The sequence below is a fragment of the Strigops habroptila genome (genome assembly GCF_004027225.2).
Source record: "Strigops habroptila isolate Jane chromosome 13 unlocalized genomic scaffold, bStrHab1.2.pri S16, whole genome shotgun sequence".
Lineage (NCBI taxonomy): Eukaryota > Metazoa > Chordata > Aves > Psittaciformes > Psittacidae > Strigops > Strigops habroptila.
In genome coordinates, this window is record NW_022651054.1 from 8,854,268 (window position 1) to 8,875,398 (window position 21,131).

Below are 21,131 nucleotides of genomic sequence, written 5' to 3' on the forward strand. Positions count from 1 at the left end.
TCCATGAATGCAGAAACATTCCACTTCTGACTAATCGGCCGTTCAGAATGAGCGTTTCAATATGCACCAGAGACTGAGCGGCGGCTTTCCACATCTGCGTGAATGGAGTTAGAAACGTCTGCGCAGGCACCTCGCTCCTGGTTCTGTCCTCTTACCCCACACCTACTTATCTCAGTGTAACAGTCCTCAAAACCAGATTTCTCTTTCTCTTGGCTGTGAATGACCAGGAACACAAAGAGCTTATGGTCAAGTCCTGGCTCTAGTGCATATCTTGAAGTGCTTGGCAAGCCCCAGGGAGCCCATGTGCAGTGTTTTTCCTCTGACAGGCAGCTCCACAGTGAAGTGTGATGCTCCAGAGCTCTGGCCCAGCTTCACAATGAGCAGAAGACCTGCAGATACATGTGAGGGCAGGATCTGTGTGGTCTGTTGGGTCACAGACCTAAAGCCTGTCCCAGGTTAAGGATGTCTCTTGTAACTGCTCGCTACCTGCCCAGGGGGATGGTGCAGCTCACACTGGGCTCCCTCCCAGGGGACCAGTGCCACTGGAAAGGGGTATGGGCTCACCCATCAGAAAAGGACACACTTTCATACAGCCAATTGTCCTCACTTTCTCAGTGCTGTAGGAGAGAGTGGGCAAGACTCTTCCAAGGACTCCTCTGCATCTTCCCTGGGTGCGTTTTGGTTTTCCTGACAGGCAAATACACATCTTCACTGGATTAGACTGTTGATGCCTCGTGCGTGTGCTGGACTGTCTGTTGCTCTGGCCCCTCCTGGCAGGCTCTGAGGACGTCCTGCCTGCTTCTAGGGCTGCCTTCCGTCTCCTGCCCACAGGGTTCAGGGTTAAGGGGGCTGATCTGGCAGGGCTGGATCAGCCAGGCAAAGCCTAAAGAAGTGATTTTCTTGAGCTGATCAGTGTTGCTTTTCCAAATACCACACAGTCTCTATGACTATAATCGTGTAGCCATCTCGTTTAGAGCTGACCTCAAAGGCAAGTTCTCCACTCCTCCCAAAAAGGGGGATTTTGACATAAGGGCTTACACTGGTTTAAGGCTGCTTTATCTTAGTATAGCGTAAACCTGTTTCTACTTAAGGCAGAAAGCAACTGGGGGATTTGGATTGGACTGGATGATTGATTCCTGCTGACTTAACCAATCCATAAGGAGTGCCTTTTGCCCTTACCTAGCTAATCTTAATTTCTTTTTCTGGCACAGGCAGTAAGTACTTACCCTATGCTGTCTCTTGCAGCAGGACAAAGGGACAGGAAGTACCATACTCTGAGCATTGGCTCCTGCAGCTCTGCTCTTCAGGTGGTTATTTATGCAAGGTGCTAGCGAAAGGGAAGGGAGAGTTTTAACTGGATTAACCTCAAGAAGAGAGTGCAGGGATTTAAGGATTAAGGAACCAAAGGCAGCCAGCAATCACTAACTTAAAACCTGCTGTAAGAAAGCCAGTCTCTATAGACTGGAAATACAGTCCTTCCTTACCTGCATATGTTGAAATTGGCAGTGTTTTTACCTTTGGGGTATTAGAGAAGGTGGTTTTAGGGGTGCAGGGTATGTGTAGGGTGTTTCCTCTTAAGCTTTGTCTTTTGATGGGAAATAATTGGCAACTCTTTAAGAAAATAATATTGGAGCACTGAGTGCTCAATGAGATCTTAAACCTGGCACTCTGAAGGTATGTTGGTGGCTTGGTCCAGCATAATGAGAACATCTGGTTTTGATAGACTTGTAACTATTCTAATGTTATGCACTCCCCTTGTTACACCTTCTACCCTTGCCCCAAAGTGTTTCTATTGTCCCGTATAGTTTTTTGCACTGATGCTGTTATGCATCCGTGCAGGGCAAATCCTGGTAGATTACAGGATTGATAGAAAGATTGGGAGAAGCGGGAGAGATCAACAAAAACCTGTTACTAAGGAGACACGAGTTTTAGTATTGTGTCTCTAATGGCCAGTCTGCTGAAGGGGAAACAGATGGCACAAAGGAGGCTGGGATTATATAGACAAGTACTGCAGGGCCACAAATCTCATACATCTATTGAAGTTCCAGGGGTCAGGCAAATCCAGTCTTATGCCAAGACTAATGGGGTTCCTTTGCTTTTGGCACAGTGTTTCTGCCCTTCTGTCATTAACGGCTGTTCTGGACATGGGGGTTCTGCATCAGCCATTCCTGGGAACAGCCAGGTTTGGCACAGAGTGAGGGCAAGTTGGCTTTATGGAAGTATATCCCTTTGACAGGTCAAGCTATACCCACGGCCAGTGGCATTTGCATCTTGAGAGGGGGAAACAACCTGGCTTAGTGCAGCTTTTCTCCTGTTACCAACACACACGTGTAGGAACGTGACTTCCTTTCTATCAAGCAGAATGGGAGGACGAGTGGTGGCCGCAGTCGTTCCGGGTTTTTCACACAGCCTGGCCTTTATTGCAATATAATGTTTCACAGAGGCTTAAATTTCAGGAATGATGCTCCCAGCTGCCGGCCGCCTGCTTCCCCTGCTGCTGCCTGCTCCCTCCGGAGATATGGAATGAGACTGCTGCTCCGGGCTGAGCAGCAGGTAAATAAGCAGAGGCAGAGGAGACACAACGCTGGAGTCACTTTTGCAAGAGACTAAGATCTGTTTCTCTTGTATTTGACTTCCAAGCTCTAGAGAGTGTTGCAGTAAACAGGACACTGATTCGTTAATAGCTGGGATAGTGCTGGATGACTCCAGTACTAGAATTAATAGCTTGACAGCATTTCCTTTTTCCCTTTTCTCTCCTCCCACAGCAATTTGGACTGATACCCAAATAAACAATAACAAAGAGATTTTTGGAGGAGCTGGCTGGGAGAAATAACAAAAGTCAAGGGGCACTCATTATGCAACTTTGTTCTGCTCATATTTGACTCATCCAGAAAACCCTGTTCTACTCCTCAGCTGCGTTTTCCTTTCTCTTTTTTTCTCTTTTCTTCAACTGCTGGTTGCTGCAGTTGATGCCTTGGTTTTGGTCCCTCAGAAACTGCTTAGGCCCTTGTGTTTCCAGTTGGCTGTAGGCATGGAGTGCTGGGAGAGTGTAGGCAGAACACTACTGTGGAGAAACCATGTACAAGAGCCTATAAACCAGCTTGCATCAGGCAAGAAAACAGCTCAGCGTGTTGGCTTCAGTGCCAACAGCAGGAGACTAATACCTGGGTGTATTTTTTGAAGAAGTGAGTGATTCTGAGCTGTTTCTAACCATTATGTTCCAGTTCTCGTAGCAGTGGTCCCCTGCCAGAAGTGGGGCAACTGGGAGGCTGTGCTGCACCCTAGGGACCGAGGATGTGAACAAGGAGCACACTCTGTACCTTGTAATTCTCTCAGCAGTGTCTTGCCAGGGAATATCTTCAGGCGTTCCTTTGCCTCTGCTCTCCAAGGACTCTGCTTTGTGTCCTGCCTGTCCCAGCAATTCCTTTTGAAGTTTTGCCTGAAACACTTGGGGCTTTTTTCTATTCCCTACCCAAAGGGAGGCTAGAGGTGAAGAGACTTTGCTGCCAATTCCTCTTCTGATATGGAGTCTCAACTCCTGCTGTTAAACCTCCACCAGCCACTTCTGTTCCAGATCTGTCACTGCAATAGAGCAGAGACTCCCCGGCTGCGCTCCTGCTCGAATCCAGGGTTGTGCAATAGCCGCCTGCGAGTGCCAGCGCAGATGCTGCTGCATCCAGACACGCTGCACCATGTAGTTGCTTAGATACCACCTTTTTTTCCCTATTTTTCTCCCAAATGCGAGGTGACAATTTGCAACTTGTAATTATACCGTTCGACAACGATACAGGGTTAAGCAATGTTAAGAATTTGAATTATTAATGACTTCCTCTCCATGTTGCTTTTTAGAGGTTGAGTATTGTGGAATTTGAAAAGACTGAGTGTTGCTCTGCTCCCTTTTCAGAGTCTTGATTTCACTTCCTTAAGTGTTAAATAACTTCTCAACTGGAGAATTTGTTTCATCTAGAAACCCATCTTCTAATTACTGATGCAGGAGGCCAAGGGCCCTGCGTGGCCTGGCTGCTGGCGCTTACAGCTCGGGTAGGTCAGGAAGATTTCTGTGCTGCTCCTAATTCATCCCCTGTGTCGTATGTTCATTACGTCAAGGGGAGCTCTGATGGGAGCTGGCAGGGATTGGATCTCGGAGGAGCTGAGGGGGTGAGAGTCTCTTCTGATGTTCTGGCAGGGAGAAGGATGCTTGTGTGGTACAGCAGCCACTCGCCTGCTGAGCTGGTGTGGGGTGAAGATGGAACTCATGGATGGTTGCATGTGCCTCCCTCTGTGCAGTTAAAGGCAAGCTGTCAAAATGAAAAGCCTATGCCTGGCTATGCTGGTACTGACTATGAATTAGACTTCGAACAAGAGAGCTGTGCTGGCACAGTTAGGACATAAATAGGAATGGTATCCAGATAAGCTCTATTCGTGTCCCTTTATGGGTATAATATATCTCATATATGCAGCAGGTGAATCAGCGTTGCTTTAGTGACGCTACTAAACAAAGCAAAGCTCTGGAGTTGTAACTTGAACTGTACCTGTGCAGAGCCCTGGAATAACCTCCTGGTTTTTAATGGAGATAACTGTAGCAGGGATACAAATGAGGCTGCTGTGAGTGCACACCAAGGTGAACTGGATGCTAACAGGAAGATGGCTGATTGCAAGACAAAGACCCTTCCCTTTGCAGTGTACCTCCCTTCCTTCCACCTTTCTTCTCCTAAAATAGCCCTTCAACGTGAGGAGTGAAACCCAAATATTTTCCTCTTTTAAAAGTACATTTAATGTTTGTTCATTTCAATGGGAAACCGTCTTACAACAGAAGCTGTGATGTGCACCTGCTATGTGTGGTCTATATCCTTGTTCCTTGTAATGCCTAATAGTGTTGATGGTGAATGATGAAAGGTTATCAGCTGCAGTTTCATGTCTCCAACTTCTCTGCATATGGCTCATTACCCAGTTTACTTTTCAGGCTCCTTCAACCTTGTTCAGTTCTACCTGTCTTTTAATGCAGCAGTTGAGGAGATTCTCTCCCAGCTTCCAAGGTGGACATGTCAGTCCTCTGGGTGAGGAGATGCACACGGCCATGCTGCTTCTGAAAGCTTTTGAATGCATTGGGAGGTTGAGCGAGGTCTGAGTATGAACAGGTAGTGACTGCAGCAGGTCTGAAGTGTGAATGTCCATCCTTAATTGCACAGGGCCAATTTCATGCATGTAAATGTGTCACCCTGCATGAATGGATAATGAACGGCTGCTCGCTGCGGTAACCTGTAGAGGAGCTGGGATTTCGTTTTCATCACAGAGTGTTCATTGTGTAGAAGCCCTGCCCTGTGCTTCACCAGTGTACACATGCGTATCTCTGACTTGGTCTTAGGTAAACTATACCTTAAATATGTATGAAAACAGTGCCTGGGTTCATACAGCAAATGTGTTTTCTCACACTTGTCCCATCAACATAAGCATTTGTTACTGTTGTAGGGGAACAAATGCTTCTAGATTTTAAGATTTCCAGTGGACAACTTCATTAGCTTTGCCTAAAAGGAGATTAAGCAGGTATCTTCAAGGTTCTGGGAGGTGTTAATCTAGCAAAGCATCGTAATTATGTTAAATACCTGCCTTTTCTGTCTTACTTGTGCAGTGTTGAAAGGCCTTCTGAAAGTTAGAGGAAAGATCTCTCAGGGAGTCAACAGATTTTTAGGCTTTTTCTTAGTTTTTGTAAATGTCTAGAGATGATATGCTGCTACACAGCTTTAGAAAGATCATGTATGATACTGCTTTGGTGTAGGGATATTTAATATGAATATGCATCTACAAAGTTTGTATTCTTTTTTATTCCCCCCATTTGGGTGTGTCCCTGTGATTAAGGCAAAAACTGTTGTATTCCACATCAAGCTTCTTTCACTGCAGAAATTCAATTGACAGTAATCTCCTTTTACATCTGCTCTTGTGGGGTAGTGTAGCAGGCTGTGTCACACTGCATTTCTCATCCTGACTCTTGTTGTGCCAGTTGGAAGCTTCTAATTTTTGCCTTCAAGTGTCTTGAGTTTGATTTCTGCAGTTTTTAGTGAGGCCTAATCTAAACAAGGTTTGCATAAATCTCTTAGCTCCAGCAGGAAGATGAAAGCTTTGATAAGGAACTTCTTGGGTTTTTTTTTCCCTCTCTCCAGAGCAGGAGCGCAATGTCTTTGACCTAAATATACCAATTACTGACACAGCAAAGTGATACAGAAAACAATCTGAAGGAATGCCAACCCCTTGAATGAACACTTGGCTGCAGAAAGCTATTGCTTATATGTGGAACCTCAAACACAGAAGAAATGTGAGGAGGAAACCAGTGTTCATTCAAAACATTTCATGCAAATAGTGATGGATGAGAGAGAAATGGCTGGAGAAAGCTGCCTGTTCACCCCTGATCCCTATAGCTTTGGAGCGGTAAAAGCAGTATGCAAAACGCAGCGTGGCTCTCCCCTTTCCCCTTTGTGGCCTAGTTTGCTCAGCTTAGCTATTTGAAGAACTTTTATGTCAAACTTAAAGGCTTCCTGGTAGCAGCTTCTATTTTTAAGAAGTGTTTAATGGCAAATACCAGTATTTCAGAAAGCAGCAATGAGCTGCTTCTCTAGAGCACACCAGGGGATGTTATTAATTAGTTTCATAACTTTTAATAATGGTTAAGGTTCAGCATCTCCAGAGACTGAGGGATTCTGACGTGAACTGGTTTTCAGTTCAGCTTTGAGACCCATCCTTTATATGTGAGTACCTGCACATTGCCACTGTGTTGATGGCTTCCATAATACACCGAACAAATCAGCTCACACAAACTGCTGCAGATTTTGTCTTTGTTCTCCATGTGGCAGCTGTGGAACTGCAAAGTTTGGCTGTCAAATCACCGAGCTGCTTGGGCTTCTTGCAGATAAAAAGGGAACCTTTCATGAACCCAGGTTTTGGAGTCAGCCCTCGATTCTTTTAACCAGCCAGTGTTGTTGCTGGCGCTTCAGCCTTGCTGCAAATGCCTATGTGTGGGCTTTTTGCTAACACAGTTTATTTAAGAGATTGATACAACTCAGACTGCATAAAAGTCTCTCTGCTACAGAAATGTGTAATAGATATTTGGCAATCTGACTCAAATGTTTGTCTTACTTTGTTCCAGCGGATAATTTGAGATAATTGATAGGACCAGACTTGTGCAGAGCCTGCTCTTGAGTTGGCGTCTGTCAAATACTTCATGTGGGAAGGTGTTGATCTTCAGTTCTATGCAATGTCCATGCACAGATCCTGGTACCTTGGACTTAAATGGCCTCTATTCAGTTGCTTCATTGGGCACCTCATGCCAGTCCCGTGCAGATGTTGGATACCCCAGGGCATCTCTAATGTCAGTGTGTGTCTGTGTCAAGAGTTGAGTCAAGCCCTAAGGTATCTGAACGTCCATTGCACGCCCTTATCTCTATGTGACTTGTATTGCATTAGAGGAAAGGCTGTGGCTGCAGTAATGACACCTTCCCTGCAATACTTGACCAGGCTGGGTTATCCATGCATTGGGTAATAGTTGAGGGAGGGTGGCTTTTGTACTGACTTGCTTAATACTTGCTGACACACAAGGGGAGCTCCTGTATTGAAGAGCTTGCAGTGCACTAAACAAAGATACCCTGGGAGTCTGGGGGATGCTATGAAGAGAAGTGTTTGCATGGATTAACAACTGGATCCGTGCCTGGATGCACAGCCTCTGATCTGACTGAAGCAGCTGCCTTCTTCCCAGCAAAGGTCGTGTTCAGCTCAGAGGCACTTAGTGTGTGTTTGAACAACTGGATGGGATCTCGCCAAGGAAAGGGGAGGCAGAGAACTAGAAGATTGCTCATTTAATTACAAGCCTTTTCTTTGTAGTATTTCCTTTGAGACTGGGTCCAGAGTTGTTCACGTAATGGTGGCTGACAGTGTTCAGTGAAAAGCTTCTCTGATGGCATGGCTACATCCGAATCTTGCTGCAGGTTTGGGGGGATCTATATTGACTAATTTTCTGTTGTATAAAGAAGCAGCAGCCAGTTGCACTTCACTAGGAGAGGTGAAATAGTGTCAAGTTCTTTGTCTCTCGGACCTTCTCACAAAACAGCTTCTGCATTCCTGCTCTTGCAAAAGGTCTCTCTGCCCCTGTTAAGGATCTTTAAAGAAAAAGAACAATACTGACTCTGAAAAGTAACAGCTTCAAGAAAAGAGAATGGTTTCACATCGACCTCTTGGTTCTGCCTTCCTATGAGGAATTCGGGATCACTCACTGCTGGTGTTTGTGCAGAGGATTTATGTAAAGGGGGAAAGCGTACCAGACAATGAAAATAAAGGAGCTGCCCATCCAAAAAGCAAAACCTGGCCAAGATTTAGAAAACAGAGAAGAGGGAGAGGAGATCTATAATGTCTGAAGTGTGTGTGTCAAATGTTCACTTGTGGGGTGAAAACTACCTAAATTGCCAGTGCTTTGATATTGATGGCTGTGACCAGTCACATTCCTGATAAACACTTCCCAGGCATTGTCTATACAGTCAGGTATGTTGGCATAAAATCACATGGAGCAAGCAGTTATTAAATCGGAATCTCTTTCAAGGTTTGAAAGGTGTATTTTTTTAGGGTGTAGTCTGTGTGAAATGTTCCTTGGTTAATAGAAATGGAGTGAATGTTAAGACGCATGACTTAGGCTAACAATCGTATCTCTTACAGTGAAATGTTAACTACAGGCAGACAGCTTCAGCCCCTGTACACAAGAATGCAGATTGACTCTTGTTTATCATTACATCAGCCTGCAAAAGGGAGATTTCTAAGAGCAGAACTGTTTGCGTGACATGGAGCGACTCCCATTGTATAGAACAGAATAGCACTCAGAAATTTCTCTCCTCTCCCTTGCTCTTTTGATGACAGATAGTTGGCAGAGGATCAAAGCACAAACAGGATTAATGTTTTGCATATTCTGTCCTACATGGCCTGAAAGGAGCAGAGATGGAATTTTTCATCTTTCACTTTAAACTGCATTTAATATCGTGGCCTAGTTTAGAGCGATGCGACTCATTCCTTCCATTTCCCCCCAGGCCTCTGTTTCTGGTCAAGGAAAACAGGGCATGACTCCCTCTGGAGCTCATCAGTGCAGCTCAGCTTCCTCCTCCTTGCAGGCTGGTGGAGGAGGCTGGTTTGAGGCTGGAGCAATCCAGCATCGGGAATCTCCAAGGAGCATTTATCCCTTGTACAAGCTGCTGTCTCTTGTACCCATTGCAGTGGATACAGCACGAGTGCTGCAGGGCACGGTGAGCCTGGGGTTGGGGCCAGGGTTCCTGATGCTGCCTGTGTGAAGGTCACCATCACAGGTCACTCTTCCAAATGGCTGGGTTCAGTATCCAAGCATGGTCCTTCTCAAAGCCTAAACTGCCTTCTCAAAGATGTCCTCAGAAAGGAATGTTTTGGGCCACTCCATGGCTGAGGAACTGTGCTGGCAGCAGTGCTTCCTCCTCTTTGGAAATACTCTGAAAATGGCAAGAAAATGTGAAGGTGCTTGTTGTGGTGGTCGTGTCAGTATTGGAGTCATTCCCTTCACTGCAGCTTGCACTTGACCATGCCCTGGGCACATCTCTGTCCTGCCCTCCCCTCTAGTGGGGTGACTTGTCATTGCAGCTTAGTTTTGGCTGATGGTTCCTAAGGGTTTTGTGATGTTTTGCAGCTGCAGAATTAAACAGTGACCAGAACAGAGCGCAGAGAACTGTAGGATGGGTATGGAATGCACTGGATATTTTGGATGGACTTGTGGAAGAGGAGAAATAGCAGTGGTAGGATATGTGAAATATGGGAGCATTGGCTGTATCTTTTCTCATGTTGAATGCCCGCTGTCCATGAGAAGGTACAGATGCATTTGCAAAGGAGATGGTTCATGGAGTGAAGATGAGAGAACATCCCAGGTGCTGGAAATGGCTCTCTTGCTCAGGTTGCACTTGTCTACAGTTCTGGTTCTGTAGACAGCTATATTCTGAATAGATGTGCTTCTCACATGGATCTGCCACATTCATGTCTAATATTAAAGAGATCTTGTAAGAGCTTCAGCAACAACAGATGGTAATTAATTGGGCCATGTCTAGCCTCCTCCACACGGAACTCTTGAGGGCTGAATTTGGAGTGAAGCTAGGAAAATGATCTGTGTATTTCAGGATCTTCTCCTGTCATTTGTGGGACTTTTGGCTGTGGCATACCAGGCTTGCCAGTTGCTGTGATGAGGATTTTTTTGGCATGTGGAAAAGGCCATTCATTATAATACTAAAAATGTTTGCATAGCTTGGGTTCCTGAACAGCAAAGGAGTGATTTCAAGTGCTCTTTTAGTTGTTTTACCTAACTGGGTTTAAGGAACTTGTTCTTCAGCCAAATACAAGCTTTTGATCTGTTTTGGCTTATTCAAAAACCCCGTCATGTCTTTAGCTATCCTGCATGTAATGAAACCTCTTCCCCTCTGACCTCTTCCTCTTGCTCCCCCCAGTCAACTTTTTTGTCAGCCCACAGGGAACTCAGCAAAGCCCCTGCTTTGGCAGGAGCTGGGAAGTTCCAGCAGTAACAGACAGACCCACAAAGCTAATGCCGTTTTCAACATCACTTGAGATAAATAATGAATTTGCTCTAAGGAATCCAACTGCACAGCTGATGCCGCCTTCCAGTTGCTTGTCTTGCTGATCTTGCTTAGGACATTTAGCCCACCGAGTCCTTAAGGTGATGCAGCATCCTGAATGAAAGGTGTTGTGGCTCTAGTATCTTTCTTAAGCATCCCCATCTAACCCCACCATCCTAATGCTGTGAGGCCTTTACATCAGATCGTGCAACCCGCAGTAGTGGGGTAGGGTTGGGGATTGGGCAAAGCCAGTGGTGATAACTGCAGTGTTAGTGTCTTTCTCAGTTGAACAGGGTTGACCTGTTAAAAGATCCTTCAAAGATCATAGGCAATGCCTACGTAAATGTACTGTGCAGCAGAATTAATTGCTGAGATGTCTCCACTGAGATAGTGCTTTGGGCTTTAGTAGGTAGGCCGAGTAAAATTCCACAGCATGGTAGAGATTGTGCATATTAATTCTGCACCTCAAGCAGTGTAGTATGTCAAATTTCTACTTTCTGATCTATCTGCATTCACCCAGTCCTATTTGTCAGTTTATTACTTGCTGGTTTTGTGGATTCTTACACTCGATTGCTGACACTGACTGTGAATTAATATGATCTACATAAAGGTAATTAAAAATCCCAGAGGTTTTTTCCCAGAAGTAAACTATGTGTTTGGCTCTCAGCCTGCCTTGTTTGGCAGGGGTCACTGGAAGTCCACACAAGAGCATGCTAAGTCCTGCAGTGGCAAAAATTCTTGTAATGTTGAGTTTTTAAATGAGTTTTGAGAGAACATGAAGTGACAGCTGAGCAGAGAGTGAGCTCCTCTGCAGTGACAGCTACATGCAGAAGCAGTGAGAGTTTCCTTTGCCTTCTACAATCAGACCAGTGAAATACAAGTCTTTGGATTCTGCATATATTACAGTATATTAACTTTTGTCTCCTTTTCTATGTATGCAGGAGGCAGACAGTGGGGAAGAAGAATGCCGGTCCCAGCCCAGAAGGTAAGATTGTCACTTGAGGCTTGCAAGAGTCCTCAAGGATTCCTTTCTGTGTACATTGTTCAACAAGGGGGTTTGTTGTTGTTCTATTCTGCTTCATTTTCTGTCTGTTGGTAATGTTGCACAACTGTCTTATGTGTACCTTACTGAAAAATGTATTTAACTGACCTGAATGATGCTCCAAGTAAAGGGGTTGCTGCAGCAGGAAATGGGGAAAGTCAGATTACACACTAAAAAATATATAGGGGGAACAGTTTGCAAAGCTGTCAGTGAGCGTATTCTCCAAACCGTTGTTTGCATCCAGGAAGGGTGTCTTGCCTGCAAACATGATCTGAGTAAGATGGTGATACACCACTTCTCTGTGCATGTGGAGACTGCTTATATCTGAGGAACAAATCCTGGTTGTGTTGTTCCTTAGCTCCCTCCAGTGTCCTGTGTTGTTTCTTGGGATTTGGTCCATCATCAGAATATTCCGAGAGGAATAACCATACTAATAAATTCTGGTTCTCTGGTTAGAAATCTCTGTTGCCATCAGGAGGTGAATTGGGTTTGTCCAGTTAGCAGGAGTATCACAGGAGAGACTTCAACAGTGATGATCATCCTGTAGCTGTCTTTCTTCTCCTGGTTAGGCCATTGTGTACATGGGATTTGTGAAAGGTTGTGCATCTAGAAGCTGAAGCACAGGGTGATCCTATACCATAGGGGCACCTGCTGCTTAAAATAGCGTGTTCAATGGATGCGCAGATACTTGCTACTGATGCAGGTCATCAAACATCTACTCCAGAGTTAAGAAAACACTGAGAATTCGCAGGGTTTCTTTTCAAATTGGGGTTGTTTTGCATGGAGATGTTCACTTTTGTAAATGCTGATTTCAGTTGCTTCAAGAAGAACCTGTTTTGGTAAATGCTTCTCCAGTGAAAATCAGCTGATCGAATGGTGACAAGTATTAATGGTGATTTCGTAATGTAGTAGTAGTCTTAAGGGTGGACTTGATGAAGCCTTGTAAGCTTTGTCTCCTACCCTCTAAGCCATCAAAAGAATTATTTCAGCTAAACTTAATAAAAGCAGGAACTGTGTCTACCAGGTAACTTCTCCAGCAACAGGAGCATTAAAATGTTCCAGTCAACTTTTATGAAAGGCGTAAGATTCCCTCCAGAGGGAGCAGAGGGGAAGTGGAGGTGAAATAGTTCTCCCTTTATGAGCTCTTTGGCTGTTACAGTTCTTTGCTTACTGTTGTTTGTGTGAGTAGGTAACAATAGAAGCTGTCATTTCTAGTATTTAAAAGGTCTGAACAAGATTTGGCCTTTGGGTTTGGGGCCAACTTGGATGAATCTGCAAAAGAAAAAGCTGCCCTGGTTGCACATTCCCATGATTTCAGCATAGTCCTGTGATTGCATGGCCCGGGGAAGGTAACTGGTCTGTTTCCTTCAGTCTTCTATCCCAAAATGATGATTTAAAAATTGCTGTTCCTTCATTTTACAACTTCCATGACAGAGAGGAAAGCTGGAAAGCGCAATTCCCAAAGGCTCAACTGGAACTCGGCTAAACTCTGATTTTTAATTCCACTCTCAGCCTTCCAGCAGTCACAAGATCAACTCATGACTTGATCTCAGTATACATAATGTATTGGAAGGGATGGGAGATATTTAATTGTTGTGGGCACTTAGCAACAATTGTAGGTTAGGTTTGAAGTGAGCATTTTTTTTTTAATAGATTTGAAATAACTTCCTGTGGTAGGAAATGACAACCTGCTGTCGATGTGGTGATCTGAACCGCGTGCCTCCTGTGACTGGGGTCTGAAAGCTAACTGAAACCAAGAGCATTCGCAGGGAAAACAAGGGGTGGGTGCTAAATGGGTTTGATTACAGCAGCATAAAAATAATCCAGTCAAAAGGGGTAAGTAGTCAACCTGGAGCCCTGCTGTGCTGGAGCAGCAGATGTATGTAAAGAGCTCTTGAGTATATCTAATCCCCAGATTTCAGGGGAGCATAGCAAGGAGGAGCTATTAAAAATCCAGACAGTAAAAAGGCAATGGCCTGAGTTTGGCTTTAAAAGAGAGGTATGTTATCAGCTGCAATGCCACCGAGGTATGGCTCAGCAGCAGCCTGACGTTCCTGCCTGCCTGCCTGGGCAAGGCCAGGCTGGTGAAGTTCTCCTGAGGCAGAGCTCAGGTGACCTGGTTGTAGCTACAGCCAGTGTTTGGGATGGGATTTTTGCCATTCATAAAATTCCTCTGACGAGGAGTCCTGTTGTCTCCTGCGCTCATGTAAAATGTGCTCAAACGCTACCTCCGGGTATCATGGTTGGCATCGAGCGAGCCCAGACTCGTCCTGGTAACTGGTCCCGTTACCTGGATGTGGAATGCACAAGTACTACTCTGGTAGAACTAAAAGCATGCTCGGGTTAATAAAATAACTTTTCGATATTTATTAAGTAGGATGTTAGTGCATAGAGATGTTAATGCTGGCAAGGGAATTAGCTTAAGACCTACGCATAAGCACACAGATGTGTTTGGTGTTGGAAGATTTTTGCAATGATCAGTCTTGAAGATCATTAAGTCCTGCCTTCATTTCCATCCTCCTGATCCCCATGTCTCTCCACAGTCTGCGGATTGCTGTCTCAAAAGAGACAAATGTTTCACTTGGATCCAGCTCCACAGCATTGCTGGTCCTGTGTCTAGTAATTGCTAAATAGCTTCTCGTGCTAGGTTTCTGCTCTTTGTCTTTTCTCCCTGTTGAGCTATGGGATACATATTGGGGTGAAGAGGAACATACAGAAAAGACTGGCAGCAGGACAGCAGGAGTGACTAGTTGAGTGGCTCTGCTTGTTGAGCAGAGGCTGTGAAGAACAGCCAGTCTAAAATGTCCTCCAAAGAGGCAGAGAAATGAGTTTCGAGCAGGAGCTTAAACTTTTAGGTAGGTACATCAAGATCATGATACATAAAACAAACAATCTGTCTGTTTGCTGACCTGTTTGTGCTTTTTAAGATCTAACAGCACAGAGGACTCAAGTCTCACAGGCGAGGGAGAGGAAGTGTTTGAAAATGTTTAAACTTAAACCTGCTCCACAGAGCAGGCAAATGACGTGACAAGTCTGCACTCGCCCCAAGACCGCTTCTGCCAGCACCGTCGTGGAATGAGGAGCTTTCTGCTTTGTGAATCAGCAGAATCCACTTAAAGTTTTTCTCCAAAAGATAAGAAGAGTTATTAGAGGTGCAGAAAGAAGGTTCATGTGTGCTCTGCAGGAGCGTCTCTGTACCCTGCCATAGCTGTGACCACTCTTGCAGTTTATGGGTGAGATCCCCAAACCCCTGACACAGGTCCAGTTCTTGCTCTGGAGTCCTTGATGGAGCCAGTCCTTGTCACCTGTCTAACTCTTGGCTAATGGCACTGGGACAGAGTACTACATAAGCAGATGTCCTGGAGAATCTATTTATTATATTTATTGCCTTCATAGCTACCTTCTAGACATTTTTATTAGGCTATCTGGAGGCTGTACAGCCAGCTGGCCTGTGCATCTCTCCTCCGGTCCCCAGACGTGCTGCCACGCTGAATACGCTCTTAATGGAGCACCTGTGTTAACAATCTCATTGCATCATCCTGATGTTGTTAAAACTTACCTAAAACGCATGTGTATTGAGCTCTGAGTTGTGTTTACACCAACTGATGTATCGACAGTCATGTTTTGTGTGCTCTGTGCCAAGGTTGCAAGGATTCAGCATCTTTGTTTTGCTGACAAACGACATCTCCAGGGCCCGGGGCAGCAGTGGTGCTGCAGTCTGCATTGGATTTGCTGTCAGGATATGCTGGTTGCTTTCTGGGTTTATGTTCTAAAAGGTGCCTTTACTACCACACTGTCTGAATTTACCACTTCTGTGTGCTTTAAAACTCCAGTGGTTGCTGAAATGCAGCATTAGAGGCTGCACAGTAACTGCTGCGTATAAAACTGGGTAAGCTGTATTGCCTCGTGTGGCTGCTGGGGACTGCAGAGGAATTCTTTGAACTTTTATGGCTTGGCTCTTGGTCAGACTAAAGTCCATTTGCTTAGGTAAAGGTGAAGAGCCCGTCGCTCCCTTCAGGTGCCACAGAAAGTGATGAGGTCGTGCTCAAAATCCGGGGTTCGTTACCTGAAAATGTTGTCTAAAAGTGCTTGTCCTCCCCTCTTCAGGTGATGTTAAAAAACCCAGAAAGAAATAAAACCAAACCATATTTTGCAGCCTAAGTATGCTTAGCTTCTGGTTTGTTGTTTTTAGTCAAAATAGTTCCTTCCAGGAGTGAACTGGGAAGGAAAGCAAATCAGATTATTGCCATGATAGCAGTTGGATATGCCAAGATGCCTCAAGGTTTCAAGCTGTGAGTAAATACCTTTGTTTTAGGAGCGGAAGACCATAGTCTGATGCAGGAGCTTATGGTTTGTAACAGTGTAAAAGTTGCTTTTCAAATAGTAAGTGGAATTGGTGCATGTATTTCCTTGTATAGGGCAACAGCTCAATAAATCATAAGCCAACTTGTTTGCTTTTTAAACTGAGACCTGTTGTAAGCATCTCCCTACCTCAGGGTTATGGCAGAGGGGTGCTAGTCCCCAGGCGTACTGAACTGACTGCACTTCAGAAGGCTCACATACAGTCCATGGTGAGATGTGTGAATCTGCAGCACCCTGTGCCTGCTGTGGCTCTTGGAGATGTGTATCATCACCATTTGGTGCTCCTGTGGCAAGCTCCTGCCACTTCTAGCCTATCTGCTGTTACAAAAGACTTCCAAAAACCACCCGCTGTGAGTTCTAGCAGCTAAACCTGCCTTGTTCTTCCTCTGCTTGCTGCTGCAGCTGCCAAACGCTTACTCTTCTGGTACTTGAACAGTAGCTGGATCTTCTAATGGGCGTACAAGACAGTTCGTAACTCCAGATCTTGACTGAGAGGGGACTGTGTGCGTAGCGTACAGGAAAGCTTGTGTTTATCCATGCCAGAGATTACTAAGCTCTTGCAGTATGAACCTTATCTTTAGAATGTGTTTCCTGAATCCATCTTTCTGTCTTTCCTTTCAGTGGCAGCTTAGCCTCCCTGTGGCATTTACTACAGCTGCTTGTGGAGAATGTAATACCGAGATAAAGAGCAGTTCTGTTAATCTGCCGGCTCTGCTGACCACCAGAAAAAGTTCTGTGGGCCACCAAAGTGGGTCTGTGGTCTCCAGTTTTGAATAGCAGCTGGTTTATCACCAAACTGTGAGCAAAGATAAAGCACTTGTAGTAAAACTGGGGTTTATTAGATTAGTAACGGGTATCTGCAGGGCTAGTTCACCGCAAGTCCTGTGTCTGTGCTTGCAGCATGGCCAGTCTGATTACATACCTGTGAATCACAGTAATGCGTAAGGTGACTTCAGGAGTGATCTAGAGGATTAAGCAGACTAATATTGTTGCATTACAAGGTAAACACATGATGCTACAGCAGGGAGCTCGCTCCCTGTCTTTCCTTTCAGTGGCAGCTTAGCCTCCCTATGGCGTTTACTACAGCTGCTTGTGGAGAATGTAATACCGAGATAAAGAGCAGTTCTGTTAATCTGCTCTGCTGACCACCAGAAAAAGTTCTGTGTATTGTTGCATTACAAGGTAAACACACGATGCTACAGCAGGGAGCTCGCTCGACGTATGGATGCTTATGAAAGGGATTTTTTAATGTGTCAATCTAAGCATGTGAACAGAGGAGAATAAGGAACAAAGCAAAGACAAACTGGGAAGTGGAAGGAATGAAGGTGGGTCAGGTCCTTCAGCTACTGAAAGGGTCTGCTTGGCATGGAGCAAGCTCAGAACTGCCCCCATGCACTCACGCTCCTTCTTTAGAGGTTAGCGAAGAAGGATCTGACCAGGAGGTGCTATAAGGATTGCATATGTGCTTGTGTCTCCTGTTGTAAATAGAAAGGGACACTGCTCAGGTCCCTTCAGTCTTCTTTGCTTCTGCCTCTGTAAAAGGGGTGTAATTGAGCATTGACCTCTTTGTGTCAGACCCTCTAAGATTTAATGATAAGTAAACTGTACAATGATTGGGTGTGGGGTTTGTGAGGGAAGGGTTTAATGAAGTGATAATATTGCAAAATAGGTGTTGAGTTCTCAGCTAAGAAGCCTAATCATTGATCAGGATGGGCCAGTGACCAAAAGGGCTTTAAAAGCAGGGGTTTGTTCTTTCTGTGATGCTTATCGCCCTGTCCCTGTGCCTGTCTGATTTCTTTGCTCAAGAACTGGAAACAGAAATACTCTTTGACAGCTTAAATAACCAAATTTGGAAGGTGGCTTCCTGTTCTGACTGGTTCTTCAGGATTCAAGTAGTTTTGCATGCTTTCCCTGTTCCTGCCTCCCCCCTCTTTTTTAACTAGATATGGGCTCCTTTATAATTACTTTGTTAAATTTCCCTTGCTGTGTGTAATAAAGCTGGTGTATCTCCATGCTGCCTTGGTGGGTGGTAAGCCTCTCACTCACTGGGGAAGCTTTGTTTCTTTACTGTACTCTATCTCATTCTGCCCTGCATGCATTGGCTTGTTTCTGATCCCTGCTACTGAAGAATCTTCATGTTTTCCTGATAAATTGGACTACATAACGCAGTAGGCTTTGTCTCCCGGGCTAAAAAATGGCCAGAAGACTTTTGACAGAGCAACTTCTCCCTCTGTGGTAGAGGCAGCAGTAGGAGATGAGCACAGGAGGTGCTGCTCTCAATGGATTGCTCCCTACCTGTTCACTGTCTAAGGCTCTCCCCAGATAAGTCGTCTGTGTGGACTCTTAATCCACTCAGACTTATCTGTAGACTGTTCATTGTGGAAAGCCACATGTCCTCACAGCAACAGGATGAATTAACTGACCTCCCAACAAAAACAGCAGGGCCGTCTGATCCATTGACCCTCAAAACAGCTGGAGCGTGGCACCATATTCTTCCAAGCTACCTTTTAGGACCGTTTTCCCCCATCAGACCTGATGCTGAGACAGCTGCCTTTGTGGGGAAACACGGAGTACAGCTGCTGATGAGAAAAACAAAGCGCTTGCCCCCCCTCTGCACATGGAAATGAACTTGCTGCCTCTGCTCTCTCTGGCAGTGCCTGTGCAAGACTCCAGCGCTTGGAGCAGCGACGTGTTGTTTTCCAGATTCTGGAATTTGTCATAAATGACACGGGAAACAGCTGCCCAGCAGTGAAGAACAACCTTTCCATGTGCACAGTGAAGGTGGCTGAGCAGGCAGTGCCGTTGCTCATCGCTCCGTGGGGAGAGGATGCAATGGTGCTGAGGGGGAGGTTTGTTGTTAGAGCAGCAGCTTCACAAGTTTTTCTCATCATGCCCTGAAAACACAAGTCCAGGTTCTGCATCGCTTTATCTGTTACACTGGTACTAATGGATCGAGGCCAAAATTCCTACGCCTGACAACCTCCCACTGTTCACTTTACCTTGAACATGACTAACGTTACAGCTGTAGTACCTTCCACAGGTTTACCCTGCTGTGTTGGAGGAACGGAAGAATATTCCTTGCTTCAGTACCTGGACTTGAGTCCAAAGACACTTAAAATAACACCCAACCCTTCATACCACTGGAATAAGTTTCTAGAGAGACCATGGCAATATATCATCTCCATTAGGGCTCTTCAAAAGGAGAGAACTGAGAGGACCAGAGAAAGTCTAGTTGGCCAATATATACTGCAATGAAATGAGGTCACCAGGCCCAGTGTAGGGTAAGAATTGAACATGCCTAATAAGACAACCAGTGCTCCGGATTTAATCATCTCGGCACATGAGCAGACACTCAGCGAACCCCTGTGGGATAGGAGTGGGTGGAATGAGATGACACCCACACCTTTGTGTGGTCTGACAAGAAGCAGCAATTCAGCCTTAAGCTGTTGATCTTGGATGGAAACATCAGCTTGATTAATGTCCTCTTTGCACAGGGGCTATGTGCACTGACAGGACTGTGTCCAGCTGTAAGCGTGCTTTCTGCAACTGTGAAACCTGTGCATGCTAATGCAAATCCTGACTTCATGCTTTTTTACTGGTGATCTATGTGCTGAGGCCTCAGCTGTACAAGGAGGATCCCGTTTGCAAGCACTGTGTAGGACACAGAATTACTCTATTACATCATTGCAAGATCAAAACACGTTAAAATGCACAAGGACATTAAGGCAGCTGAAATTACCAGTGCAAGCTCCTGTGACTATATAGCTTTGAGACACAGACACTGGAGGAGATGATGATTGTATGAATAAACCATATATTTTATTTTTCACTATATTATTATGAGGGTGCTGAGGCGCTGGCACAGGGTGCCCAGAGAAGCTGTGGCTGCCCCATCCCTGGCAGTGTTCAAGGCCAGGTTGGACACAGGGGCTTGGAGCAACCTGCTCTAGTGGAAGGTCCCTGTGGCAGGGGGTTGGAGCTGGATGAGCTTTAAGGTCCCTTCAACCCAAACCATTCCGTGGTTTTCAGCGTTATTGTCTGCCAGACAGAACACTAAAGTCAATGCAAGAGATTTGTGCATCCATGTTCCCCCTCTGTGCCCTTAAATTTCTCTCCAGAGGCAGCTCTGATGGGCATTCCCTCTGTTCCCTGCTCCCGAAGTGCCTGGCTGGATGTCCTGAGCACTCTTTGTCATAGGTTTTTTCCACAATGCTTCCGTAACTGGTTCTGGCTGCCAGAATAGGCGGCTTAGTTAGTGTTGCAAAGGTTTGGGGATGGGTATTTTTACAAGCTGCCTTGCACAATGTATGGAACTGCAGTTTATTAGTCTGTGTTCAAAGGTTGGATGAAATCCTGCTGCCCAGCAAGGGTCGTGTTGTACTGAGGGCAGCCGTGGTGGTGTTTACCACTTGCAGCATGGCCCTGCTAATCCTGTGGCGTCCTGTGGAGCACAAAATGCCGACTGAAAACTCGGACGGGCAGTGCCCTTTTCCCCTGCAGCAAAGGGTACTTCCATGCACTGCGCTGGGAAGCACTCGAGAGCCCAGACAGACTGACTTATATTTTGTCATAGAGTGATTAATGGCTGTGCTCACATGCTCCGTGGCAGCACGGTGATGATTTAGACTGCTACCTGTCATCACTGCAATTTGGTGCACTTTAAATTCTTCATGTGTTTGTCCCAGCACAGTGCACCTGCTTCCAGCAAGGAGCAGTTTCTTGCTGTCTTGTGACCTGCTGCCTTCAACTCAATCTTGTTGTGCATCCCCTTGAAGCCCTTTCTTCCTACTTGATCCTGCACGCAGAGAGATCAGGTTGTTGGGTCAGTACTTGTGCTCAGGTCTAAATGTACGATGTGACTTTGGCAAAGAAATGACGGTGTTTCTTAATCCTGGTTTTAAAAAGCAGGATGTGAAAATAACAGTCTGTACCAATGGGAACTGAAATGCTTGTCTCACTAATGCGTACCCTGTGTACCTTGAAGGCAGCGTCAACCTCAGGCTGGTATTTCAATCTTTATGGCGACAAAACCAGGTTCAAATACTTCTTAGATCAGATTTCCATGTATGAACTTATTCAAGGATTTCCTACTCCTCTTTTCTAAAGGCTGAAAA

General features: G+C 45.4%; 1 protein-coding gene across 3 annotated transcripts in view; it reads left to right on the plus strand.

The window, feature by feature from the left end:
- The window catches only part of SSH2 (slingshot protein phosphatase 2), a 93,619-nt gene that overhangs the window by 18,008 nt on the left and 54,480 nt on the right, over positions 1 to 21,131 (plus strand). For all 3 annotated transcript variants that reach the window (XM_030472448.1, XM_030472449.1, XM_030472453.1), the window contains exon 2: positions 11,555 to 11,598. In XM_030472448.1, the coding sequence (XP_030328308.1) occupies positions 11,555 to 11,598 (44 nt within the window). The remainder of the gene's footprint in view (positions 1 to 11,554; positions 11,599 to 21,131) is intronic.